This window comes from Amblyomma americanum, chromosome 10 (assembly GCF_052857255.1).
Source record: "Amblyomma americanum isolate KBUSLIRL-KWMA chromosome 10, ASM5285725v1, whole genome shotgun sequence".
Lineage (NCBI taxonomy): Eukaryota > Metazoa > Arthropoda > Arachnida > Ixodida > Ixodidae > Amblyomma > Amblyomma americanum.
The window spans coordinates 21,277,353-21,300,756 of NC_135506.1; the positions used below are offsets into that span (position 1 = coordinate 21,277,353).

Genomic DNA, 23,404 nt, shown 5'->3' on the forward strand with positions numbered 1-23,404 from the left:
TTGTATTGAATAATACAGCTACATATTTGCAATAGAGGGGACAAAAAAGCATGATTACGGGACGTTATTTTATTTTATGCCTTCCAGCGGGCGTTTTACGAATTATTTCACAATTTCACAATTCATCGGTAAGCTAAGCAGAAGCAAAGAAAGAGAAAAGAGCAAGGCTGCTGCCAAGCGAGAAAGGACGTGTAAGCGTACTTCCGGAATGATGGGCGGTCCACTTGGGGTTGTAGGGCACATCGGGAAAGTTGAAAGTCTTGCCGTTAAACGCTGAGCACTGTTGCTCTCGGAAGTCCATCACACCAAGAGGGCAGGGCTGGTGCACCATCACAAGAGAAAGAAGACAAAGAAAACATGCCCATTTAGTGCTGAACCATAAGTTCATCTATCGGCTTTGAGTAAAAAGCACAGCCAAAAAGAGCACACTTTAAACAAAAAGGATTTAAAAAAAAGTAAGCTATCCTCTAGCACACTCTTTTAAAAAGGTGAGTGTGCTATGGACAGTTCAGCATATTTTTACTCCCATAAAGGTGTATTTGTGTTCAGGGTGTAGCTTTTTGTGGATAGCAATTAAGAAAACAACAGCATTGCTGAATGCACCTGAGGCATCTTCGACTACATCCTCAAGGCAGCTCTAGGCTACCAATGTACACCTGTACAGTGCTCCTTGGTGATGCACGAAGCAACTGTAAGTTAGGGCGTGCAAAGGACACCAACGTACCTGTGTGTTGCACGAACGGTACTTGACTCGCTCTCCGGTACAGTAGCGGCCTCCAAAAGCCGGACTGAAACGAAAACACGCAAACCCAAATATGCAAGAGGGCTGGCATCAGTGCTCTACACGAATTAAGACTCATGCCCATTACGCGTGCTTTATACGAAGTTACCGCTGCGACACAGAGTTTCACCTCTAGGTTTGTGAAAGTGACATGGGCTGCATGTGAAGTAACGACGCCACGATGGAGTCCCATGCATAGTTTCCGCTAGCTGCAGCAGCAGGTATATGTTATGCTGTGACGATGCCGACATTTGCATCTTTCATTTTAGTTTTTATTTCAATTCTCTATATAGGCTGCCATCTAGAAACTAGGTTGCTCAAACCCTGTGGGCAGGTTCTGATGACGTCACGTCACTTGAGCTCTCTCGACCAATCATTATTTTAACTGCCACCTGCCACTGTGGGCAAGTTTCTTGCAGTTCGTTGGCCAGGTTGCCACATACCATGGGGGGATGGGAGGGGGGGCAGGTTGTGGGGAGGCCATGTGAAGTCACAAGGTCACATGGCCGCTCTCGACCAATCAGTGCATTTCATCTCGGACATCGACGGCGTTTTGGTGTGACGACAGTTGTTATGCTATCGAATTAACAGGGGCTCACTCACGTGGGGCTGTTACACTCTCGGCGCGTGCTCTGGATGCCTCCGCCGCAGGTCCGCGAGCAGCGTTCGTACTCCTGCCAGGGGCCCCACTCGCCGTCAACCTTCTTCCGCCGCTCAGCGTCTGCCGGACGAGCCACGCACTGGCCCTGCTGGCACCACTGCGCCGATGCGACACGTGGACTGAGGTTTAAAAGAAGCAGCAATGCCGCAGTAGGTACAGGCCGATAACGGGCCGGCCAGACATTTTCGTTACCTCGCTGGTTCATCTTTAAAACACGGTACCGAGCAGTAATGCCTTTCTAATTGGGGCACTTTCTTCAGCTGTCATTCCATTGCACTCTTGCAAAAAAATGGTAGCTATCTAGGGTTAAACAACGACCGACCAGAAGAGTTGATGTGTTAAAGAAATAATTGTTATACCCTGGCTAGATTAGTGAGACTAGAATTGGGTTTGCCCCGGGAATTGTTTTGTTTGTGTTTGTTTGTTTATTTGTCAAAGAACATTAAGATCAAAGAAAACTTTCTTTTGCAATTCGAGGATCCATTCCGACAAAACATTGAAATCATCATGGAAGAGACAGAAGATGAACAGACCGGGACCGTGTGCTGCCCTGAAATAAATTACCAAGGCAAGGACAAACACGCGAGCACTCTGGGCCAGTGCCAGACCTAGTTAGACAGTCTTAATTGCCCCATTAATAAGACCCCGATTATTATAGGCGACTCGAATTACGAACAATTTTTCCGGGATCTATCTTTTTCAATGTAATTTTGCCTCGGTAACATGCAAACTCGCTGTCCGGAGAATGAACAGGGCGGAATTGCCCGCAGCCTATTGGGGTCTACGTAATTTTGTCGTGTTAATATGGACTGTGATGCCAACAAACTATCCACTTCGTAAAACAGATATCTCCTTTCATATAATCTTAGTGTTGAACACCAGCGAAAAGAAGTGCAGTGATATATTCTTTTTGCAGTTTCCCGCTTGTCAGTGTCATGGAGCCCAATCGACATGCCTTTCCATTTGTGATCTTGCATGAACAATTCCTAAAGAGGCCCTCTCAGCAATTTGTCTTATGTTCATAGCCACCTTCTGCAGATGTCCGACGACTTAGTACATATATGCACAAGCGGTTCGTGGCATGCGAGCAGTTATAATCGGCGATACGTCGGCACACCATGAGTCGCCATCATACGTCTCATAGACCACTAGGCGCTGCAAACTACATCACATTATTTCAAAATTAATGACGACTAGGATAACCCCTTGGAGCTCCCAAGGCATTCTCTAATTGACACTTCATATTGTACCAGTATGCAGAGCAGCCCACGTTAATGATACACTCTTTAATGTTCTTAATATCTTTTTTCTTGGTGATTCCTTATTACGGACGACTCACTTTATGGAGAGTTTTTCTCGGGAACCAAATGTACATATTAACGAGGCACGACTGTAATGACACTATATATGCCCTTGAGACTTCTCTTGTGCACCTTAACGCTCATCTCACACCTTTACTTATAGACGCATCTCCCTGATGTATAATTGGTGGTCGGGACGCCCTTAGGACGTCTTCGGGACGTTCCCTGCTGGGACTTGCAGTTTTTTTTTCTAGCTCTCTAACCGTCAGGTGACTGAGCTGAAAGATAAACGCCGTGGCTCACGTGGTTTGTTCCGCAGTGGGTTCCGTCGGCCCATGGCATGTGCTGCGTGCGGCATCCGCCGTGGGGGTGCCCGTGCACGGTGCACCAGAGGCGCTTGCAGACAGGCATGTAGGGGCACACCTTGGCCCCGCGGCCGAACACCAGCTCGCATTGCTCGTCCATGTTGAATAGCTCACCGGCCTGCTTGCTGCTGGGCGAGGGGCGGCCGCCGCGGACCAAAGCCAACGGCGGCGCCACCAGAAGGTTCTCGCCGGGAGAATCGCGCAGGCACAGGCCATAGCCTGCACTGCGGTCGCAAAACCACCACGCGCGGTCAGAACACCGACAACGCATGCCGAATGCCGATTCATTACTAAGCCCTTGCCTCGTCATGATTCTTTATCAAGTCGTCTTTTCACGATTCCTTAATAAATCCTCGTCCTTCCACAAACCCACACTGCCAAACAGCCCAGTCATCCCTAGTGCTCCACAAACCACGGCCGCGGAAAAGCAAACTTCCAACGAACGTTGTAAAGATTTAATAATAATAATAATTGGTTTTGGGGGGAAAGGAAATGGCGCAGTATCTGTCTCATATATCGTTGGACACCTGAACCGCGCCGTAAGGGAAGGGATAAAGGAGGGAGTGAAAGAAGAAAGGAAGAAGAGGTGCCGTAGTGGAGGGCTCCGGAATAATTTCGACCACCTGGGGATCTTTAACGTGCACTGACATCGCACAGCACACGGGCGCCTTAGCGTTTTTCCTAAGGCGCCCGTGTGCTGTGCGATGTCAGTGCACGTTAAAGATCCCCAGTTGATTTCTGCATCACAGTGGAGGCCTATAGTCGGATACAAATCAAGGAAGCAGCGGCGAATGTTCCTCAAAGAAGGCCGTCTATCCAATGGTGTCGACCGGTTCTCATAGCATCGCGGTTAGTCCCCTACCGTGAAATCACACGTGACTTGCAAGTGCCTCCGTGAAATTGGGTTAGCCATAACTTCATGACAATCGGCCGTCGCCATTGGCTGGAGGATATCTTTCGAGGTATATTTTCCGCAGCCTTCTTGACTTGTATACTGCTTCGTTCGAGCATCCGCATCGTATGCGGGAGGTGCGGGGTTCGATCACCAGTGCATGCCGGGTAGCCACCGGTGCTACAATGAGTACAAGCTATCCCCTCGCCTGGTGCTCGGCTTCACTTGGATGAAATGCTTGGAAAATTGGCCCACGACCCCACCCTGTGTAGCCGAAAAATACTTCGTGCCACGGCGCTCTCTAGAAAAACCTGCCGTTTCGTCATAACTCATCAGCATCTTCATCAAGTTTATTTCCGTGCACCATCCCTTATATGAGCTCAGATACGAAGGTTATTAAGTCACGGGAAAGTTACACACACTGGCGTAGATAAAGGCATAGCAACACTATCGGCACTCCATAGATCCTCTCGGACGTGTCGTTAAATGAATTTGAAACAGCAAGCAAGCGACTGCCGCGGTGGCAAAGACGCCAATTGGGCCTTTTCCATGCATATGCGTTTCGCCGGGAACGAATTGTCCCCAGCGTTTTTCCACTAATGTGTATGTGCCTGAACACTCTTAGGTGCAATTAATTTTTTTTGCATCGTCATCATCGACTCCGCGCTCTGGTCACAGTAATATGTCGCGGGAGGCAGGTCTACTCCATTGGCCTCACTGCAAGAGGACCGCTGGCAGTCTAAGCACGTGAGTGAAGTAACTCTGAAATGGACCGTCGCTTCGTCCACCGCTATAGCTGTCATAAGGTGGCAAGTGTAAGGTGCCACAGCAGATACGTTCGTCCTACCTCTAGTGTCGCGTTGGCTCACCGCTGGACCGAGCCGTAAGTTAGTTTAGTTTATGGGGGTTTAACGTCTCAAAGCGACTCAGGCTATGAGAGACGCCGTAGTGAAGGGCTCCGGAAATTTCGACCACCTGGGGTTCTTTAACGTGCACTGACATCGCACAGCACACGGGCCTCTAGAATTTCGCCTCCATCGAAATCCGACCGCCACGGCCGGGATCGAACCCGCGTCTTTCGGGCCGCCCCGCCGCGGTGGCTCAGTGGTTAGGGCACTCGACTACTGATTCGGAGTTCCCGGGTTCGAACCCGACCGCGGCGGCTGCGTTTTTATGGAGGAAAAACGCTAAGGCGCCCGTGTGCTGTGCGATGTCAGTGCACGTTAAAGATCCCCAGGTGGTCGAAATTATTCCGGAGCCCTCCACTACGGCACCTCTCTCTTCCTTTCTTCTTTCACTCCCTCCTTTACCCTTCCCTCACGGCGCGGTTCAGGTGTCCAGCGATATATGAGACAGATACTGCGCCATTTCCTTTCCCCCAAAAAACAATTATTATTATTATTATTCGGGCCAGCAGCCGAGCGCCATAACCACTCATCCACCGCGGCGGCCCGGACCGAGCCGTAAGATTTCTGCGCACACAAGATTTCAAGGACGGCTGAAATCATGTGCATTAATTTAAGGAAAGGGGCAGTTATGCAAGAGCAGAATTCAACTTTCAAAAATGCCACCAAGGTTTTCAGGTTTTCACGCCTTTCACGACTACCGAAAGAACCGTGTTCCACAGAGAAAGCGCCACGCTTGGTTCTATCCACATATGTCTCGATATGGCAGGGGTACCTGACAGCAGAGTGAGGTGGTAGGGGTAGGGGTGCCAGTGGTAGGGGTGCCACTGCTCTTTTCAATACCGCCCGCACCGAAACCCGCTCGTGCAGCGGGTCATGCGCACAGGTACCGAAAGCCTCCTTCCAGGTATCTGAGGCGTTCAAGTACGACGTCCAAGTAGTTTCAGTGCAAGCAATTTGAAACTGATTTGGCTGCGGGCAGTCTTCTGGCACATTTAAAAAAAGTGAGAAGGATTCTTAGCACCTCTGCGTGGGCATCACTCCTAATTCGTTAATTCACTTAAAACGGAGAGACTCGGCGATAACGTGTTCATATCGTCGGCAACGTCGTCCTGTCCTCCGCTCTAATGAGGCCGCTACACTGCGTATACGCGTGTTTTGCCGCGTACACTGCAGGGCGAAAGGAGGATAGATGCCGCCTATGCACGAAACCGGCAGAAACCTCCATTCGGACGCACCGAAACGAGCCAGGAATTTCATGCGCTCATAAACTTTTCCACCGTCTCTTTACGAGGTACTCGGTCGCTGACAATTTCCCTTATAATAATAATAATAATAATAATAATAATAATAATAATTGGTTTTTAGGGAAAGGATTAATGGCGCAGTATCTGTCTCATATATCGTTGGACACCTGAACCGCGCCGTAAGGGAAGGGATAAAGGAGGGAGTGAAAGAAGAAAGGAAGAAGAGGTGCCGTAGTGGAGGGCTCCGGAATAATTTCGACCACCTGGGGATCTTTGACGTGCACTGACATCGCACAGCACACAGGCGCCTTAGCGTTTTTCCTCCATAAAAACGCAGCCGCCGCGGTCGGGTCCCCTTATAGTGCACAAATACATTTCGGCACGAATAGTCCTTCAATTGCTGTCTACTGCCGCACCAGCAACGGACACTCAGGGTTCGTATCAGCTCGCTTCAGAAGTGCCACTTTATTTGGCCTCTTTAAGAAGGGTGGATAGCAGCAATTAGATTACGTGCAGCGAGCGACTTCGTCCGGAGTTTCGCGTCGGAATCGTACTATATTCTAACCGAACACACCAGCTTTCACCTACCATCGAGAGTGTCGAACAGGTGAGTCTGAGCTATAAGCAAATTGCGGACCGGGCAGTGACAGGTGTCGAGAGTGTGCCACCTGCGGTCATAATTACGGCCTGCATGGGTGTGGAAGCATATGTGCGCGTCAGCAACTGGCGTCGCTTCGTGCTGAAGAGAAGGCAGAAATTCTTCTAGAAGCTTCCTTGAGTGGAAATGCTGCTTTCGCACACCACTTTTTATTTTCATCTCTCGCTTTCCTTCTGCATGTTCACATCTGCAGTCGTACGTCACTCAGCGGGTCTGCAGGCCAACGGCAGACGAAAACATCCTTTAACCAGATCCAACGATCGCAATACTTGCTACCTAGAGCGTTTGAGCTCACGCATAAGGGGGGGGGGGGGCTCTCCGTCCGCAGATGCTTCCGTTATCTCATAAGATGCTGACCTCGCCCAGAAGGGCGCGGATCTGTTGAGTCTCCGAAGCTGTTTACTAGCCCACTTTCCGCTCGCGCTTCTGGTTTACGCGCGGCGTTTAGGTTAGAACACCGGCGAACCCGCTTAAACAAGGCGTCGCCGTTGCCTTCACCATTTTGCTTCCGCATTTTCCGGTCAGCGGGGATCCTCAAATTTTGTTCTCGCTACTCATCACTTACACCGGCGCCTGCACCAAGCAGCTCTAAACACCGGGGGTTCTTTTTAACGCCAGCAAGGTCAAACTGGAGAAAATAATCTCCCAGCCTCCCATAGTGGTTGCCGCCTTGGCCCCGACCTCCGCAGAAGCTCTAGCTTTTGCCCAGAAGATGCAAGCAAATGCCTTGACGACAGCGGCCAGAAGAGATAGGGACTTCCGCCATCCGGAAAGCCGTGACCTCCAAAAAGCATATGGTTCTGCTTTTGCGAAGCGCGAACTGTACATTTTACTGCGTCTCTAATAAAGTGCCGCAAAGCTCCATTCACGCGAAATACTGCGTGACCTTACTTCCCTAGCCGATTGCCGAACGCATTCGCTTTCTTAACGCTCGGGCAGAAAAGTCATTTTTAACATGTACATGTGCCCTCCACGTTAGCGTCCATTGTTCAAAAAAAGCTTGTTTTCTAAATAGTCCTTACAAGCAGCGATTGAATGGCTTATTTTTGTTGAAGGCTTGCCGAGGTAGTCAACAGATACGTGCTACAGCTGAAGTCGCGCTAAGCTAATCGCGAAACGCATCGTCTAGCATTTTTTGCCGCAGGAGAAAGTCAGGCTCCTCTCAGTATATCCTGTCAGTACACCTAGCACAACCAGCCCGTCAACTCTACCGAATGCCAGCCGAGACGAATGGCCTGTTTCGCCACAAGAATAAGATCCACTAGTATCGCGCCCTTGTATGGACAGGATGTAAGCCCTAAAGGATTCCATCCTCCCGCGAACAAACCGTTTGAGGTACACCCAGAAGGGCTCAGAGGAGAACGACTTCATCTCTCCACTCACTCGAGGAAGGTGGTGACGTAGTGTCGGCTGCAGACCGACCAGGACCAGGGATGGCTGTTGTAGTCCAGCATGCGGGCCATCACGTGCAGCGGCTGGCTGGCCAGCCGGTACTTGGCGCACTTCTGGTCGTCGTCGTGCGGAATGTTCAGACTGCGAACACATAAAAAAAGAGGTCTCGGTTGGACAAAGACCCAGTCTGAGAAGACGACCGTGCCACACCGTCTAAGGCAGTGCCGACCGCGCCAAAGGGACTGGCCACTCCCGACTGGGCCCAAAGTGGACTGGGCAGATCTGGAATTTACTTAAAGGACAAAATGGACGATACGCGCTGCTAAGGCCACTTAATATATCTCTCGGTCTCATGAAAAGCGCAAAGCCAGTTCCACTGATTGCTCGGCATCTGTGGTAACAACGCTTTGCTTTGGTAAAGCACCAACAGAACGTCAATAACTGCTCGAAGAATTAAGAACACCATTTTAGTTCCGACGTCAGGCAAGTGCCTTTAACTGGCTCGTAACAACGACTGCAGCATATATAGCATCGATAGAGGTGGTGGAGCACTCACACGTGTCCCAGCTCGTGGGCAATGGTAAAGGCTGCGCTGAGACCGTTGTCCTCGACAACGGCGCAGCTCCCATGCGGGTCGCAGATCATGCCAGACTGGGCCAGCCCTGGCAGGACGGAAACACCGTGGCCAAGGAACGAAGGAAAAAAAAGGCGGGGGGGGGGGGGGGGTAGAACGTCACATTCGGGCTGAAGCAATGCAAGCATTTTGCAGTGTTTGGGCTAGTTGGTGAATCGCTTCTAAATGTTCAATTCTTCTCTGAAAGTGTTGCTTGGATGCTGTACTTAGCTTGACCGGCTGCGCGTATTCTGCCGGTAGTTTTGACCATTTCTGCGCTGTTACCTTTTATGTTTTTAGTTTTGCTCATTGGTCTAAAGTTACATACGCTGTCCGGCCTCCAATAAAACTTCAATTGGAAGACAACGTTGGGTGTGTCCGCTCTTTTTCGCATCTGGTAGCTTCGGAACGATTGCGCTTTAGAAGCTGAATCAGTACGTAATGATAAAAAAAAGCATGACAGACGTAAGGGCCGAGTCAACCATGCCGTTCAGCGATTTATTTAAGTGACGAGACATAGTGGACTGGGACAGCCCACTGCTGCTAAAGAACTTCACACTAAACAGAGCGCCACACCCGACAATTCGCGGTTTTTACGGCGGGGCAGCACGATACTCGCTCCGATAAGAAGCGCGTTTCATCTACCTTTTCTTACAAACCATGTGTCATTACAAAATTGTGTTAAAGTTCGATAATAAGCCTTTCACACCTCAGAAGGAACACAAATGAAACTGAAACTGGGGCCTCAGTTGCGTTCTCATTAGAAGTGAATGCTCTAAACACGGACAGTATGCGTTAAAGTCCAATGTTCAGGTGAATCCCACAATGTGTAGCAGATTAGTAAAAAGAGTAATCACTCATTAGCATCCACCCAAGCGCAGCCGTACGGCTACAAAGGAAAGCTACACAGCTTCCACCGAAACTTCATAGTTGAAGAAACATTCTTGGTCCGGTGTCCAGGATGAATTTTTTTTTTCAACTACGAAGTCTCTGTGAAAGCTGTATAGCTTTCCATTGCAGTCATGCGTTAATGGTTAAAACACAAACCCCTACGTCATTTAGCACACAAGGCGCTCTACCACTCATGGCAGCAGGAGAAAAAGGGCCAACTCACCAAGCGTGTCACATGTCTTGGGCAGTCTGCATAAGTCTTCTCTTCAAGAAAAGGAAAGGCAGAAAGTGTTACAAAACAACGTTACTCAAGGACACACAACCAACTACGAGCAAGCGCACTTCACGGCCGTCTGACGTCGTCCATAGACAGCGGCTAGTAAGGCGACTAGCCCTTAATTTTCTTCTCATTTAAGAGGTTAGTGCACTGTAGGTAGGTATACCGAACTATGGGCTGGACAGTTTGCAGCAATGGTTACCGGCTCCGCCGATAACCATTGCCGATTCTTGGGCACGGTGCTGTGTCCAGGGGCCAACCGATAAGCAATAGATGTTCTCCGGAGGTTGCATATGGCAAAAGGCACAACACTAACTTGGTTGCTTGGCCTCTTTGCTCGGCTGTGTATCAATTCCGTGACATAGCTTCTGCTTTGTATAAAAAGAAAATCAACAGCGCGCTGTGTCACAGCAATTTATGCGAAAACTAACTGGCCTGTAGATGTTCCTTGCGTCACATTGGCAAACTCTACACCGACCAGAAGACCATGTTATCGTCACATTAACTGTGACAAACGCGAAAAAAGGACGACGTAGAAAGCGAATAACTCACGACACTGCACCCTGTCGTCCGTGCTTCATTTACCGCGTCATCGTATCCTTATTGGTTTGTTTTGCTTTGGCGGAGCTTACTAAAAAGAATTAAAAACTTCGCTTTATGTAAATCATGCACATTATCGTCTTTAAAGTGAACGTTAAACGGCCATTCACAATGCTAAACGAATCTTGGCATTCGGATCTAATTTAGGCCGCAAATGAGCGATCATACTGCAGTTTCAATCTCCTAACATTCAAGGGACGTCGTAGGGACGTCGTAGGGATGTCGTGGGGATGTCGCGGAGAAGGCCGTAGAGGGCAGCGTGGGAATTACCTGGTGAGCAAGATGGCCGTGTCGTGGTGGTACGGGTGGCTGTCCTCCGGGTGGTTGTGCTGTTGCTGCCAGCGGCAGAAGTTCTTCAGAGTGAGGGACGCGCTGGGCGAAATGATGTCGTTGTCCTGCGTCGCGGCCATTCCATCAGAAGGGTGGCATGCGCGCACGCGTATTCGCGAGTCAGTGCAAGGCAGCAGCGCCATCCGTGGTAGGATTTGACAACCCGTACGCAAAAGAGCAGCAAATTACGCCCAAAAGCCATACGACATCCGGTTTCCCCGAAACGAGAATCAATGTATGAACAACGAAAGAACTCAGTAACTCAAGAAACCGGTTCATGCAACCAATTTGACTGAGCGCATTCGCCAAATCTGGTTCCACCTGGTTCTAAATTCCCTCCGTTTCGTTTTGTTTTGATTTTTCTTTTACTTGGGACCGTCCGAAAAGTACCCGCACTAAATGCACTACTTCTTAGCTTGCGTTTATTCCGATCATGCAGAGCGCATGGTACGTATTGTTCCGTACAATTTCTGCGCCGCCCGCCCATGCCGGAGAGGAATGCTAAGCAGCGAATGAGCAGCAATTACGGTATTACGGCTATACAGCAATGCACACGCGGTCCGAAATAAGACCCAACTGCAGTGCTACGATACCCTTTGCTGCGCTTGCAAAACGACCATTAACCACACGAGAAGAAGGTACGATATCCGCGACAATAAATTAGACCAGAACATTTGTGAGCCTTAGCGGCGAAACGCACACAAGCTGCACGTATTACAGCGGCCGAATAGTGAAGGTACAACGGGCGCCGATTACCGAGTTTTCTCAGACAGCTCTCACTTCCGGCTGGCAGCGATAAAGAGACGATCATTATTTCTGAACACCGATTACTTCTTGGCTCCCGGTCTATCTTCGGCGGAACCGTGAGTCCATTTCCTACCGAAGCGCACCCGCGCGTAGGCTATAGTTTCGGGTTCCTGCGCGCAGGCTCGTACGTTGGTGAGAATGAACAGGCCCAGGCCGGATGAAGGGCTCGGACCGGAAGAGGGATTCGGACCGGAAGAGTGAAGTGAGTTAGTCGCTGTGCGGCCCTGGGAATGCCAGGGCGACGGCCGGAGGAAAGCCAAGGTTCAGCGAGCACGGGATGACGGGAAAACGGATGGAAAAGAAGACCGATGGCCCAAAATGATCGAACCTGCGGAAAGCCCGCGCGGGCTCGAAGATTCGCTGAGCCACTTTGTCATTGGCCGCAACGCTTCGGAAAGTTCTGCGCTTTTGGGGCCGAGTTTGCTCATATATCATCGCGAAGGAAGCGAGCGAGCGGACAGACTTTGCCAACCATGTAAACAGCCAGTGGCACACTTAAATACTACGAAGAGGCGGGTGGTACACGCAAGCTCTATTACTCCCCCTGGTGACAGGGTGAATAAATGACTTTTACTAAGGAACAAATCTGCAGGTCGGTTGTCAAAAGTTTCTTGAGTTACGGTCTTGGTTCAGTGAGTTCTCTGTGATGAGTAGCGAGTCCTTGAGCTCTGTATTGCGGGAATGTGAAGACGCACATTCTTAATCTTGGCGTCCATCCTTACGTTTACTGAATACACAACACGAACTTCCATGTAGCACAAGTTTTAGACTTATAAGCGCCAAACGACTGTGTTGCAGTCGTGCCAAAGGTGCTGCTTGAATAGGCCACAGGGCGCCTGATGGCACGGACGGCTTCGATGTCCTAGTCAGCGAATAGGCAAGTCTGACTGATGCGGCTTATAAATACACGTCATCAACCGGCTGTTTGGTCTATAGACCGCACTCTGCGGGTGGCGAGAAAGCAGCACGCGCACGGGGAAAGCTACCCACCTCGTCTTCCTCCATGATGAGCAGCTTGACGACGGCGATGTTGAGCAGGTTTCCGATGCTCGGGTCCTTGTAAATGTGTGCTACCTGGCACAAAGAGACCGGGCGTCGCCCTCAGGTACAACGTCACACGCTACCACGTCGCGTCACGAAAGCGTTCCCAGTAGCGGGGAAGCTTGTTCTAGCGCAGACGCGCCTGGAGCTGCCCTCCAGACACGGAATGCAAAATGACTTTCTATTGACCTGAAAACAGGGTTTTTCTTGTGAGTTTTTTGTTTTGTGCACGCATCGTCGCGGGTTAAACTGAGGGGAAATTAATTATTAAAAGCGACCTAAGTCACATCTGTCAAATCGAACCGGCAATGACTCGTTAGGGAGCCAGCGCCTCCTGTCTCATTTAAACCGGAAGTCGAAACTTTATGGAGCGCTGTAAAAACGAAAAACACTTAATAGAAGATGCGCCTTTGCATGCATCCTGTAACAGGTACAGGTGGTCACAAAGGTATTTGGAAATAAACTTCAGTTCAATTCAATTCACTAAGACCTGAAATTCCTCGTTTCCTAGAGCCATAATACAGGAACTGTGGGGTGGACAGTGCAGGACACGCAGAGAAGTGAAAAACACACTTCAGCTCATCACTGCATGCTTATACACCCTTATGCTGTTTAAACTATGTTGTAATTTTCATGTTCCGAAAACTTTCGAGGCCACCTGTACACGCAGTCTGCGCAAATTAAACATCGCAGCTTTTAACCTTAATAAATGTCCTTAATGCCAACAAAATTGTCGTAATGCAGCAGTCCATAACTATGACAGATGGCGCTGCCTGTAACCAACTACAGTTGAACCTCGTTATAACGATGCTGAAGGGGCCCGGCGATTACTTCGTTATATCCGTAGCTTCGTTACAGCCCGTGATTATCCAGCTTCCAAGGCAACCGTCATTTCTTCGTTATATCCACCATTTCGTTGTAAACCGCTTCGTTATAACGAGGTTCGACTGGAGTACACTCGGTCGTTTCGTAGGATGCGGCTTTGAGAAAAAGAAAACAAAGCACATTTTCTCAGCAGGTCGTAACGGTGTTAGAGGCAGCGTCCAGCGCTAAGAAAAGGCGCACATAAACGCGCACGGTTCGTCGAACCTTGGCGAAGCGAAACGGTGGGCCGCGAGTTATGAGAGCCCATTCTGAGGTGCGCATTCTTTCTTCCGCGACGTTCGAATGACGTAACATCGAGAGTTTCAAGAACGGGCCTCTCTTTTTCGGCAACCGCGTCGGAGCCGAACCGCTGCTGTCGTTCAAATCCCTCGCACCGAGGCAAGAAAGAAAATAAAAAGATTGCAAGGACGAAGACAATCGCAAAAATAAACAAAACGGCGTTAGCGTCGAGTGTAGAGACGCTACTAGCAAAAAGGTGGGGAAAAAAGACAAAAACAAGAGAGAAACGGTCACTGCCAAAGTCTACACAGAGCGGACCGGCCACCAAATGGGTTTTACTCAAGAACGGCCAGGCGCGCCAAACAAACAAATGGGGGACCTAAACACGGGGCGGCCAGTGCAAATAGAAAACGGCCGCAGAGATTTACACGGAGCCGACGAACGCTTCACTCAGCTCCGTTCCTCTTCTTGTATTTTCTTCTTCCCTAGTCTCGTGTCGGTCGGTTTGGGACTGCGCAACGCTCCGAGACACGTCCGTGCTCGCGATATGAAGTATCTCCCAGGCTCGACCGGGCCGGCAGGGAGACGCATCCATAACTCGCGCAATGAAGCACGCACAGAGCCTCCGGTCGAATGAGGTACGCCAACTAGAAGAGACCAGGGGGGGAGGGGGAGGGGGGAAACGGAGAGCTCCGGCTGGAGACGCGACGACTGGCGACCGAATTTCTGAAGAGCAGAGGGGGGGGGGGGGGGAGACCACCCTATTCTGGGACGGAAAAGAGACTGGGCGGGGCAGCGGTCCGTCTTTCGGCGACGAGACAGGTTGCAAAGCGGAGGAAAGGGAAGACGGGCTGGGGGAGAGCAGCGGTTTTAAATCATTCACGGGAGAGTCCCCGGTCACAGCCACACGGCCCGCGCGGCTCTCTTTCCCCGGCCGCAGTCAGACACAACGCCGCGTTTGTCGTCCGGACCGAGAGTTGGCCTCCTGGAATGCAGTCACCGGAAGGCTGGATTTCAGTGGAGGCTGTTTCTGGAGCATCGGAATTAGGTTCGCGTGTGCTACGTCGAGGCAAACCGCCCGGCTATCCCTTCTGTGGCTGCGGCAGCCAAGGAGACGAGAAGGGGAAAGGCACAGCCTATCCTGTGTAAACCGCGCAAGGGGACCTCAACAGTTCTGGAACTCTCACGGATGTGCAGCGAACATGCGAAACCGCGGAGTACGAGATACACCCCACAATGAATTGACGCAAACATCGTTCGCATTCTTAATTATGTTAATCAAGGTATGCTAATCAAAGGGTCCCTTGGTTTTCTGCGTTTGCAAACTGTTCCAGTCGACCAGTTCAATCATCAATTCACCTTAACCCTTCTACTCTGCATGGATGCTTCAGCGGTTTGTTCGCTAAGCACTTCAACCCCCGGCTCGTTAATACCTTCACAGATTGAGAGCCCATGACGCGGAACAACCACTCGACCGAATGTCCGAGAGCTGTGTCACTGAAGATAACCTAAAACTGCCGCGTCTGCTGCAGCTACCAAGCAAGAAAGTTGTTGAGGTAGCTCAGAGCCATAAGAAGTATGCGAACGCGATTGTTGACGTGCAGTCTTTGTCAGAAGTGCAGAGCTTAAAGGGTTTTCTTCCAACTGCGCAGTGAGGACCACTAGCAACCATAGAAATCAAAATTTCGGCGGAGTAAGCACAAGAACGCAGCTCATTGCCGAGGTATTTATAATGCTTGAAATGCAAAGTGACCATTACGCATTGCCCAGCAACTCATCCGGTGGGCTGTGTAGTTTTGACAAAGATTATATCATCTACGCTCAAGCCCTATTGCGAAACAATACTGCTTCAGCAAGGAGGCAGACCTAGCTCTCCTAACTATCGTCCCTCTTCAGTATGCCTGAGGTCCTGTCCAGGTCAGGATGGCCCATGGAATGTGTGCACCCGTGGAGGCGGCAGCGTGAAGAGCCGCGCATCTTGGCTGTCTTTCCCCTTCGCCCTGAAGAGTTCCGAGCGTATACCTTCACCGTCAGGTAACGCCACGTGCCGAATCTGATAAAAGAGGCTTTTAGCATAGCGGAGACGTACTATACCCTAGGGGCTTACCAGTTCACGGGACACCGGCTGCGCACGCGTAGTACCCGCTCCCCCTGGATCCGCCCATGCCAGTGAACCCATGCAGCAAGCGTCCGCTGAACCGTCATCATCATCAGCCTTACTACACCCACTGCAGGGCAAAGGCCTCTCCCATGTCTCTCCAATTAACCCTATCCTTTGCCAGCTGCATCCACCCTTTGCCTGCAAACTTCTTAATCTCATCCGCCCATCTAACCTTCTGCCGCCCCCTGCTACGCTTACTTTCTCTTGGAACCCACTCCGTTACCCTTAAAGACCAGCGGTTATCTTGCCTTCGCATTACATGCCCTGCCCAAGCCCATTTCTTTCTCTTGATTTCGACTAGGATGTCATTAACCTGTGTTTGTTCCCTCACACACTCTGCCCGCTTCCGATCTCTTAACGTTACACCTATCATTTTTCTTTCCATGGCTCGCTGCGTTGTCCTTAACTTAAGCTGAACTCTTTTCGTTAGCCTCCACGTTTCTGCCCCGTAGGTGAGTACCGGTAAGATTATGCTGTTGTACACTTTCCTCTTGAGGGAAATTGGTAAACTGCCACTCATGATCTGCGAGAATTTGTCATATGCGCTCCACCCCATTCTTATCCTTCTAGTTATCTCCCTCTCATGATCCGGATCAGCTGTCACTACCTGCCCTAAGTAGACGTATTCCGGCACAATTTCTAGGCTCTCGCTGCCAATTGTGAACTGTTGTTCCCTTGCTAGGCTGTTGAACATTACCTTGGTTTTCTGCATGTTAATTTTTAGACCCATCAATCTGCTACCGTCATACGTTTACGCTATATAGTATGTCTTCGCTATGATAAAAACCACTATTGCGCGCAAGGCGGAAGACAGCGCCGCACCGCTTAGTAGACGTACTCAGATTTCGGTGCGAGCTCAAGATTTTTATGTTGTGCGATAGGCTGTCGCGCTTTCTTTTCCACTTATGAGCATCAGGCGAGCGCGAAATGTCAGTAAATTTTTTATCAGCCTTTGAGCAGCAACATCAGATCAGGAGGAAAGAAAACAATTGACTAGTCAGGAATTTATTCTCTCTCTTTTCTGGCCGGCCATTTTTTCCGCGCTCTCGTTTTAATGTGATTCATAACTAACGTTCCCAACTCCCAGTTCTACAGCGAATCCTCTTGGTCTCAAGATGGCCTTCGGGAGATATCAGCAGCGGACCTCCCTTATTAGTTGCGGCTCCTGTGAGATGCCTGTGAATTTAGAGAACAGAGAGAGGACTGCTCCAACAAAACGAATGGCCGCACCCAGCGCACTGTCACCTCTGGTACGATCCTCACTTTCCCAGACACTAGCGCTACAAACACGAAGAAAGGTGTGGGAAGTATTGCAGGGATCCTCGCTTCAGAAAGTTCGCCGCGCGGCTGACGCGAAGAAGAGGGCCGAGCAAGCGAAACACAGGGAGAGATCAATAACGTCCAGAAGACGCGGCGGTGGGACGTTTTGAAACGCGACCACGAAGTTGTGACGCAAGCGCGGCTGACGCCGAATTGCACACAGCGGAGCGAACCGTGACGCAGTCGACAGCCGAGCGAAGTGGGCCCGCGTTACAGGGAGCTCGCCCGCGGAGCGACTCATACGTCAATCCGCTTGGGCAGCGTCCAAGAACGCCGCGGCGCCTGTCACAGGGTGTAGATCGCTTTTCTTCAGAGTAACGTTTTGAGGCGCCATACGTCGCCGCCGTGCACACTGCGGCGCCAGAGGAAAAGGCGCCGTCTTGTGTCGGCCGCCTGTGGCCGTCGCAGGTGCATCCCGCGACGAGAGACCCGCACTCGGAACAGCCGCGCCACAGAACTGTACAAAACTACACTAGAAATACAAATACGCCAATGTTTGGGCGAAATGGGAGTAAGCTGTCCCCTAGCGCACTCACTTTTATAAAAAGAAGTGCGCCAGAGGGCAGCTTACTTCTTTTTTTACTCCTTTCGCGTTTAGAGTGTATATCAGCGCCAGGTCTTGGATCCCTTTCTGGACCACATGCAAGATGTCCCTCTTTGAGAGTTAATGACGTTGCCTCTTATCCGCCAAACGATCCCGAGCAAGCTGGGCAGAAAAGCCAAGACACTGCTCCTGCAATCACTTTGAATCTCTCAGAGGAGCTCCGCAGACAAGGAACGAACTGAACTTTCTCCAGTCAGTGGGAATGCTCGGGTCTGGTGACGTCACTTGCCTCTAACCAATGGGCTAATTTTGTGACCGACGACGCGTTTTGGCCCCACTAGTCATCTAATGCTATCGCATTAAGGAGGCAAGTAAAACAGGAACACACAGCGCCACGCCTGCACGCACGCATCGCCCGCTGCACTCACCGCAGCCATGAGCGTGAGTATGTAGTGCTTGAGGTTCTTGCCGTGGTACCGCGCCATCTTGCTGTCGGCCGCCACCAGCACTTCGACGTGCTGCTCGATCGAGTAGGAACGCTTGCGGCGCCGCCTCCGGTGGCTCGCGCTTCCACCGGCATGGCCGTGCTGGTGATGATGCTGGTGGGGCCCCGTCCACGAGTTGGAAGGTTCGTCCTCGGCTTCTCCTGCAGACACAAGCGGGAAAACCAGCGTGAACGGCCAGGAAAACAATGCAAGGAGTACAATACCGTAAATGCGAAATGTAATTAACGTCATGGGTCACACTGCGGCGGCACATAGGTCACATACGTGTGCAGCAGCGCGCATATCTCAGCGCATCAGCCCACTGCTTCAAGTTGCGAACCCACGTGCTCGGACTGTCACCATCAGTGCCTCCTTTTTTTTCCGGACCGCTACACACTGGAACGTCCTTCTCTGTGACATCGCTGCCAGCTACCAGCTGGCCATCTTTGTTTTTACAGCTTGTAACTGACCACTTTGTTCAATCATCGGTTACTATAATTTTTAAGCTAATTGTAGAAAAACCAGCTCCTCATTTAACGCCCTTTATGACGGACCTTCAAGGTAATAAACCGAACTGAACTAGACACCTGCGACTATCAGGCAGGTCTTCAGAACGTGCGAAAACCAATTAAGGTACACAGTTTCCACGCCTGCCAACGATCACCTGACTGGACAGGCTGTGCGTCCGACTTTCACCTCCACAACTGTGGTCTCGACCATCCGACCAGGAACAGAGGTATGGAATTCGGTTGCTGCTTATGCGCCCTTGAAACTTGTCCCCAGTATATTATGCGTGCTATGGACACTGTGACCTTATCGCACTTGCTTCGCACAGTATGCCTGTTTACTCGACATGCGTACGTATTTCCACTACTGACGGGTAATATATGGATGTACACATAATGTACCTATTCCCAATTCCCCACACCTGAATGTACAATGGACACTGTGACCTTATCGCACTTGCTTCGCACAGTATGCTTGTTTACTCGGCATGCGTACGTATTTCCACTACTGGCGGGTAGTATATGGATGTACACATAATGTACCTATTCCCAATTCCCCCCACCTGCATGTACAATGAATGGACAGGTGTAGGTATTGAGCGCAGCTAGCGTTTTTGGCAAAAGGCCACGCCGTGATCGCTGGCCAATGATTTTTTCGGGCGACCTCAAAACCTACAATTCCTACCCAACATGGGAAACCGGCCTAGGTGAACGGCACCCCTGGCAGTGGCTCAAAAGAAGGTACTTAGAACCAAACCAAATTTTGCATTTCGCACATGCGGCAACGCCGCTCTCACCAGATAGGGTGCACTATCTCTGTAAAAGAAAACACGGAAGAGGAAGTCGAAGAAGAGCGCCCCATTTTGGCGTTCCTCGTTTTCTCAAAAGAGGAGGCCACATCGCCAAAACACGCGTGTCTCGTGAGCACGGCCTTCGCCTCCACGAGCGGCGCACTGCGATCCTGGCCCTAGGTTTTGGCATTCGTTGCTCAGAGCGGACTTCCTTCAAGGCTTTCCTTCGGTCTCCTTCGCAAGCATAGCACGCCGAAGCGCTGAACGGGCAACCCGTCAGTTCAGGTGGAGGACGCAATGGCCCAGGTAACCGCATTATCTCTTTCGCAGCGATAGTCGCACAAGGGGCTTTCCCTGAAAGACCCTGGGCTCACCCTGGCGGTTTTCTCAGCGCAGCGTCGTGGGTTTCTGTGGCCGTGTTTCTAGAGGCCGGTCGCACAACGTCGAATAACCAATCGCGTTTTTCTACTCTGGCGGGGATTTCGAATACGTCTCGGATACGGATGCTTCGCTCCCCATCGCCTTAATTTACCGAACGTCTTGGCTGAGATCAGGCAAGCTTTGCAATTTATTATCGTTTAGTGCGAAACATCACGGCTACCACTGGTCGGTGAAGGAAGTAGAGTTTCGGATGAGGTCAACAAATGCAGTTCTTGGAGTCAAATGCTCGCGAAAATAGACTGATAGATGATTTCACGTCATCGCGCTTACGCTCTGTTGACTCTCCTAGCGTCGCACGTGGCTGGCCAGCCTCCTTGCCGGAATCTCTTCACGATCTGAACATATAAGTCCATCTCGATTTTTTTGAACACGTAAGAAATTGAAGACAAAGCCTGCAGAGTTGCGCAGAACGCTCGCCAGGCTCCAAAAAAGCCCTCTTGTGGCAGCCGCAACAAACATCGCGACCGCACCTTTCGCTGCATATTGGGGGAGAATTGCCCGCGATCAATGACCGCCTGCATTGACATCACGGTGGTCGCTCTCTTAGACAGCGGCAGCGCAACGAAGTTTCACGCTTTCGTGAAATTATCTTATCTTTATTGCCTACTACGGTGCCCACCCTGGAAGCTATATACTTGTTCCCGGTGCCTGCGCCATCTGTGGTAACTACCAACTCCGCAGAAAACACCGGGAGCAGGCTCTACAGCACCGGCGAGCGGCAGGATGAAGCCGCACGGAGACCCCGCTCCGAAGCAGCAGCCGCAGCAGCAGCAGCACCCTCCACCGGCCCCGCGGACAGCAGCACCCGCAGTGCATGCTCGCGCTGCGTCGCCGTCGGAGAGCGAGACCAGCGAGAGCGCGTCCAGCTCCACGTCCACCTCGTCCAGCAGCGGAGCCAGCCTCCGCGAGTACGAGGGGGCCATACTGGACACGGCCAGCACCTCGTCCAGCAGCGCGGCCATCGAGGCGCGGCAGAAAGGGCGCCGGATGCGCCGCTACAGCGACACCGTGTACCCGGCAGCGGGCCGCAGGAAGAGGTCCTCCTCGGTGGACGCCGGCGTCGAAACCGAGGAAGAGCGGTGAGGGGAGAGCGGGACGCCTGTCTGAATGCCTGTTTTATCCTTGTACAGTCTTCTTGCCCGCCGCGGTGGCTCAGTGGTTAGGGCGCTCGGCTACTGATCCGGAGCTCCCGGGTTCGAACCCGACCGCGGCAGCTGCGTTTTTATGGAGGCAAAACGCTAAGGCGCCCGTGTGCTGTGCGATGTCAGTGCACAATAAAGATCCCCAGGTGGTTGAAATTATTCCGGAGCCCGGCCTCCACTACAGCACCGTCTTTCTTCCTTTCTTCTATTTCTCTCTCCTTTATCCATTCCCTTACGGCGCGGTTCAGCTGTCCGCCGATATGTGAGACAGATACTGCGCCATTTCCTTTCGCCAAAAACCAATTTTCATTTTCATGATATTAATAAGGTGGCCGCAGCTCGCACAGGACAGGGTTAGAGAGACATGGGAGAGGCATTTGTCCTGCAATGGCCGTAGTACGGCTGCTGCTGATGGTTATGATGAAACTATAAACTGTGGGATTTAACGTCTCAAAGCAACATATGGGCACATATGATCTATGAGAGACGCAGTACGAGTGGAGGGTTCAGGATTAATTTAGGCCAACTGCGGTACTTTAGCGCGCACCGACATCGCACAGCATTCATGCGTTTTTGAATTTCATGAAAATACGGCCTCTGTGGCCGTAATCCAACCCGCGACCTTGGGATTAGTCCGTCTACCTTTGTGAGTCTATGCTTCGTCTACCTTGGCGCATGTGCCTGTCTGTGCCGATAGGAAGTAGAGCCGGCACTACGTTGCATCTGTCGCGTCTGGCTCAGCTGCGCTTTTGTGAGTGTTGCACACGCTTCACCCGTGAGTAGAACTAAGTGCCGTTGTCAAAAAGACCACAGAGTACTGCCACGCAAGACGGAGAAGGTGCGCCTCAAAGTTTGTTGAATTGCCTTGAGACCCCGTTTACGATGTAGTACTTTGCATATGACGTGCAGAGAAAAGATGTGAAGAGAAAAACTGCTCTTAGAGTTATATCCCTGATGAAATATCTTTTCGTCACCATTTTGCATTTCCTTCCGGGCTTTTCTTTTCTCTGTGTAACAGAAATAACAAGTTCTGTCTGTACTCGGTGCTGGCCGTCATCCTGACCGTGGCCACGGCCAGCGTCATCAGCATGTCGCTGCGGGCGGGCGACTCCGACGGCGACGAACCGCACGAGTACATCCTGCCCAAGCAGGCGACGACGCGCGAGCCACAGTGCCGCTGCAACGGCGGCCCCAACAGCACCACTGCCGAGCCGGACTCGGTCACCAGTCGAGACGGCCAGCACAGGGCACCGGCCGCCGAAGCACAATCGACGGTCACCGGCCCGGCGGCTGCAGGCGGGGGTGCGCCCGGCCAGCCAGAAGACGGCAAGGCCGTCGAGTCAGAGGGCGGGCTGACGCAAAAGCTGGCCGGCAAGGCGACGCGAGCCTTCGTGGCGTACAAGATAGGGCCCGGCAGACGGAAGCCCGCCGCCAAGGTGTCCACAGTGACGCCGCAAGAGACGGTGTCGTCCGCGTCCCTAAAGCAGGACGACCATCCCGGGACGCAGACCACGCGTACACCCGAGACGCAGGCGAAGCCGGGTGACGCAACAGAGACGCAGCCGACGACCGAGCAAACCAGGAGGGAAGAGAGGAGACCGACGGCTCCGTCTTCGCAAACAATAACGAGCACGGAGCCGGGAGACGCGACGGCCTGGGAGATGGGAAGGCCACTTGTGGGCGTGCTCGGAGCGGGACAGCGTTTGAGAGCAGTCCGCAAGGAGACGCCTGACCACCCGAAAGGCCGTCGCGGAGCGCCACAGCCGGCGGAATAGCGGCGACGGCGCGGCATCTAGTCGCCGTCACTGACTTTGCTGCGAGGAGAACCGCCGGTTTAAGCTAGCGCGTAGACAAACAGTTGTTAATAAAGCGTTCGAATTCATAAACCGTCGTTTATTGTGGTTACACCGCAGTCATACAGTATTAAGTGGTTAGAACATACACTTAACCACAGTCAAATAGTGAGTTAAAAGGAAAGGGCGCAGTAATTCTCATGTATCGGACACCTTAACCCCGACGTTAGGCAGGGGACGGAAGAGGCAGTAAAAGAAAGTAGAGAAAGAGAGTGGAGGGCTCCGGTATAATTTTGGCCGCCTGGCGGTCATTAACCTGCTCTGACGATAATCCAGTGACCTTACTCTGACATCGA

The 23,404-nt window shown here is 51.4% G+C and overlaps 2 protein-coding genes across 2 annotated transcripts in view; one reads left to right on the plus strand and one right to left on the minus strand.

Moving 5' to 3' along the window:
- AdamTS-A (ADAM metallopeptidase with thrombospondin type 1 motif A) overlaps positions 1-23,404 on the minus strand; it is a 463,942-nt gene that overhangs the window by 43,606 nt on the left and 396,932 nt on the right. Inside the window, exons 4-13 of the mRNA XM_077640653.1 lie at positions 18,319-18,536; positions 12,711-12,794; positions 10,854-10,978; positions 9,930-9,970; positions 8,759-8,864; positions 8,194-8,343; positions 3,047-3,332; positions 1,385-1,539; positions 725-788; positions 202-319 (exon numbers count right to left, since the gene is read on the minus strand). Coding sequence (XP_077496779.1) covers positions 202-319; positions 725-788; positions 1,385-1,539; positions 3,047-3,332; positions 8,194-8,343; positions 8,759-8,864; positions 9,930-9,970; positions 10,854-10,978; positions 12,711-12,794; positions 18,319-18,536 — 1,347 coding nt within the window. The remainder of the gene's footprint in view (positions 1-201; positions 320-724; positions 789-1,384; positions 1,540-3,046; positions 3,333-8,193; positions 8,344-8,758; positions 8,865-9,929; positions 9,971-10,853; positions 10,979-12,710; positions 12,795-18,318; positions 18,537-23,404) is intronic.
- LOC144107205 (uncharacterized) lies at positions 19,821-23,059 on the plus strand. Its single transcript, XM_077640212.1, has 3 exons — positions 19,821-19,978; positions 20,795-21,192; positions 22,274-23,059. The coding sequence occupies exons 1-3, from the start codon at positions 19,970-19,972 to the stop codon at positions 23,028-23,030; spliced, it is 1,164 nt and encodes a 387-aa protein (XP_077496338.1). The 5' UTR covers positions 19,821-19,969; the 3' UTR covers positions 23,031-23,059.

Coding starts and splice junctions, on each gene's coding strand:
- LOC144107205 (XM_077640212.1), top strand. Junction 21,193..22,273: donor GTCGAAACCGAGGAAGAGCG/GTGAGGGGAGAG, acceptor TCTGTGTAACAG/AAATAACAAGTTCTGTCTGT.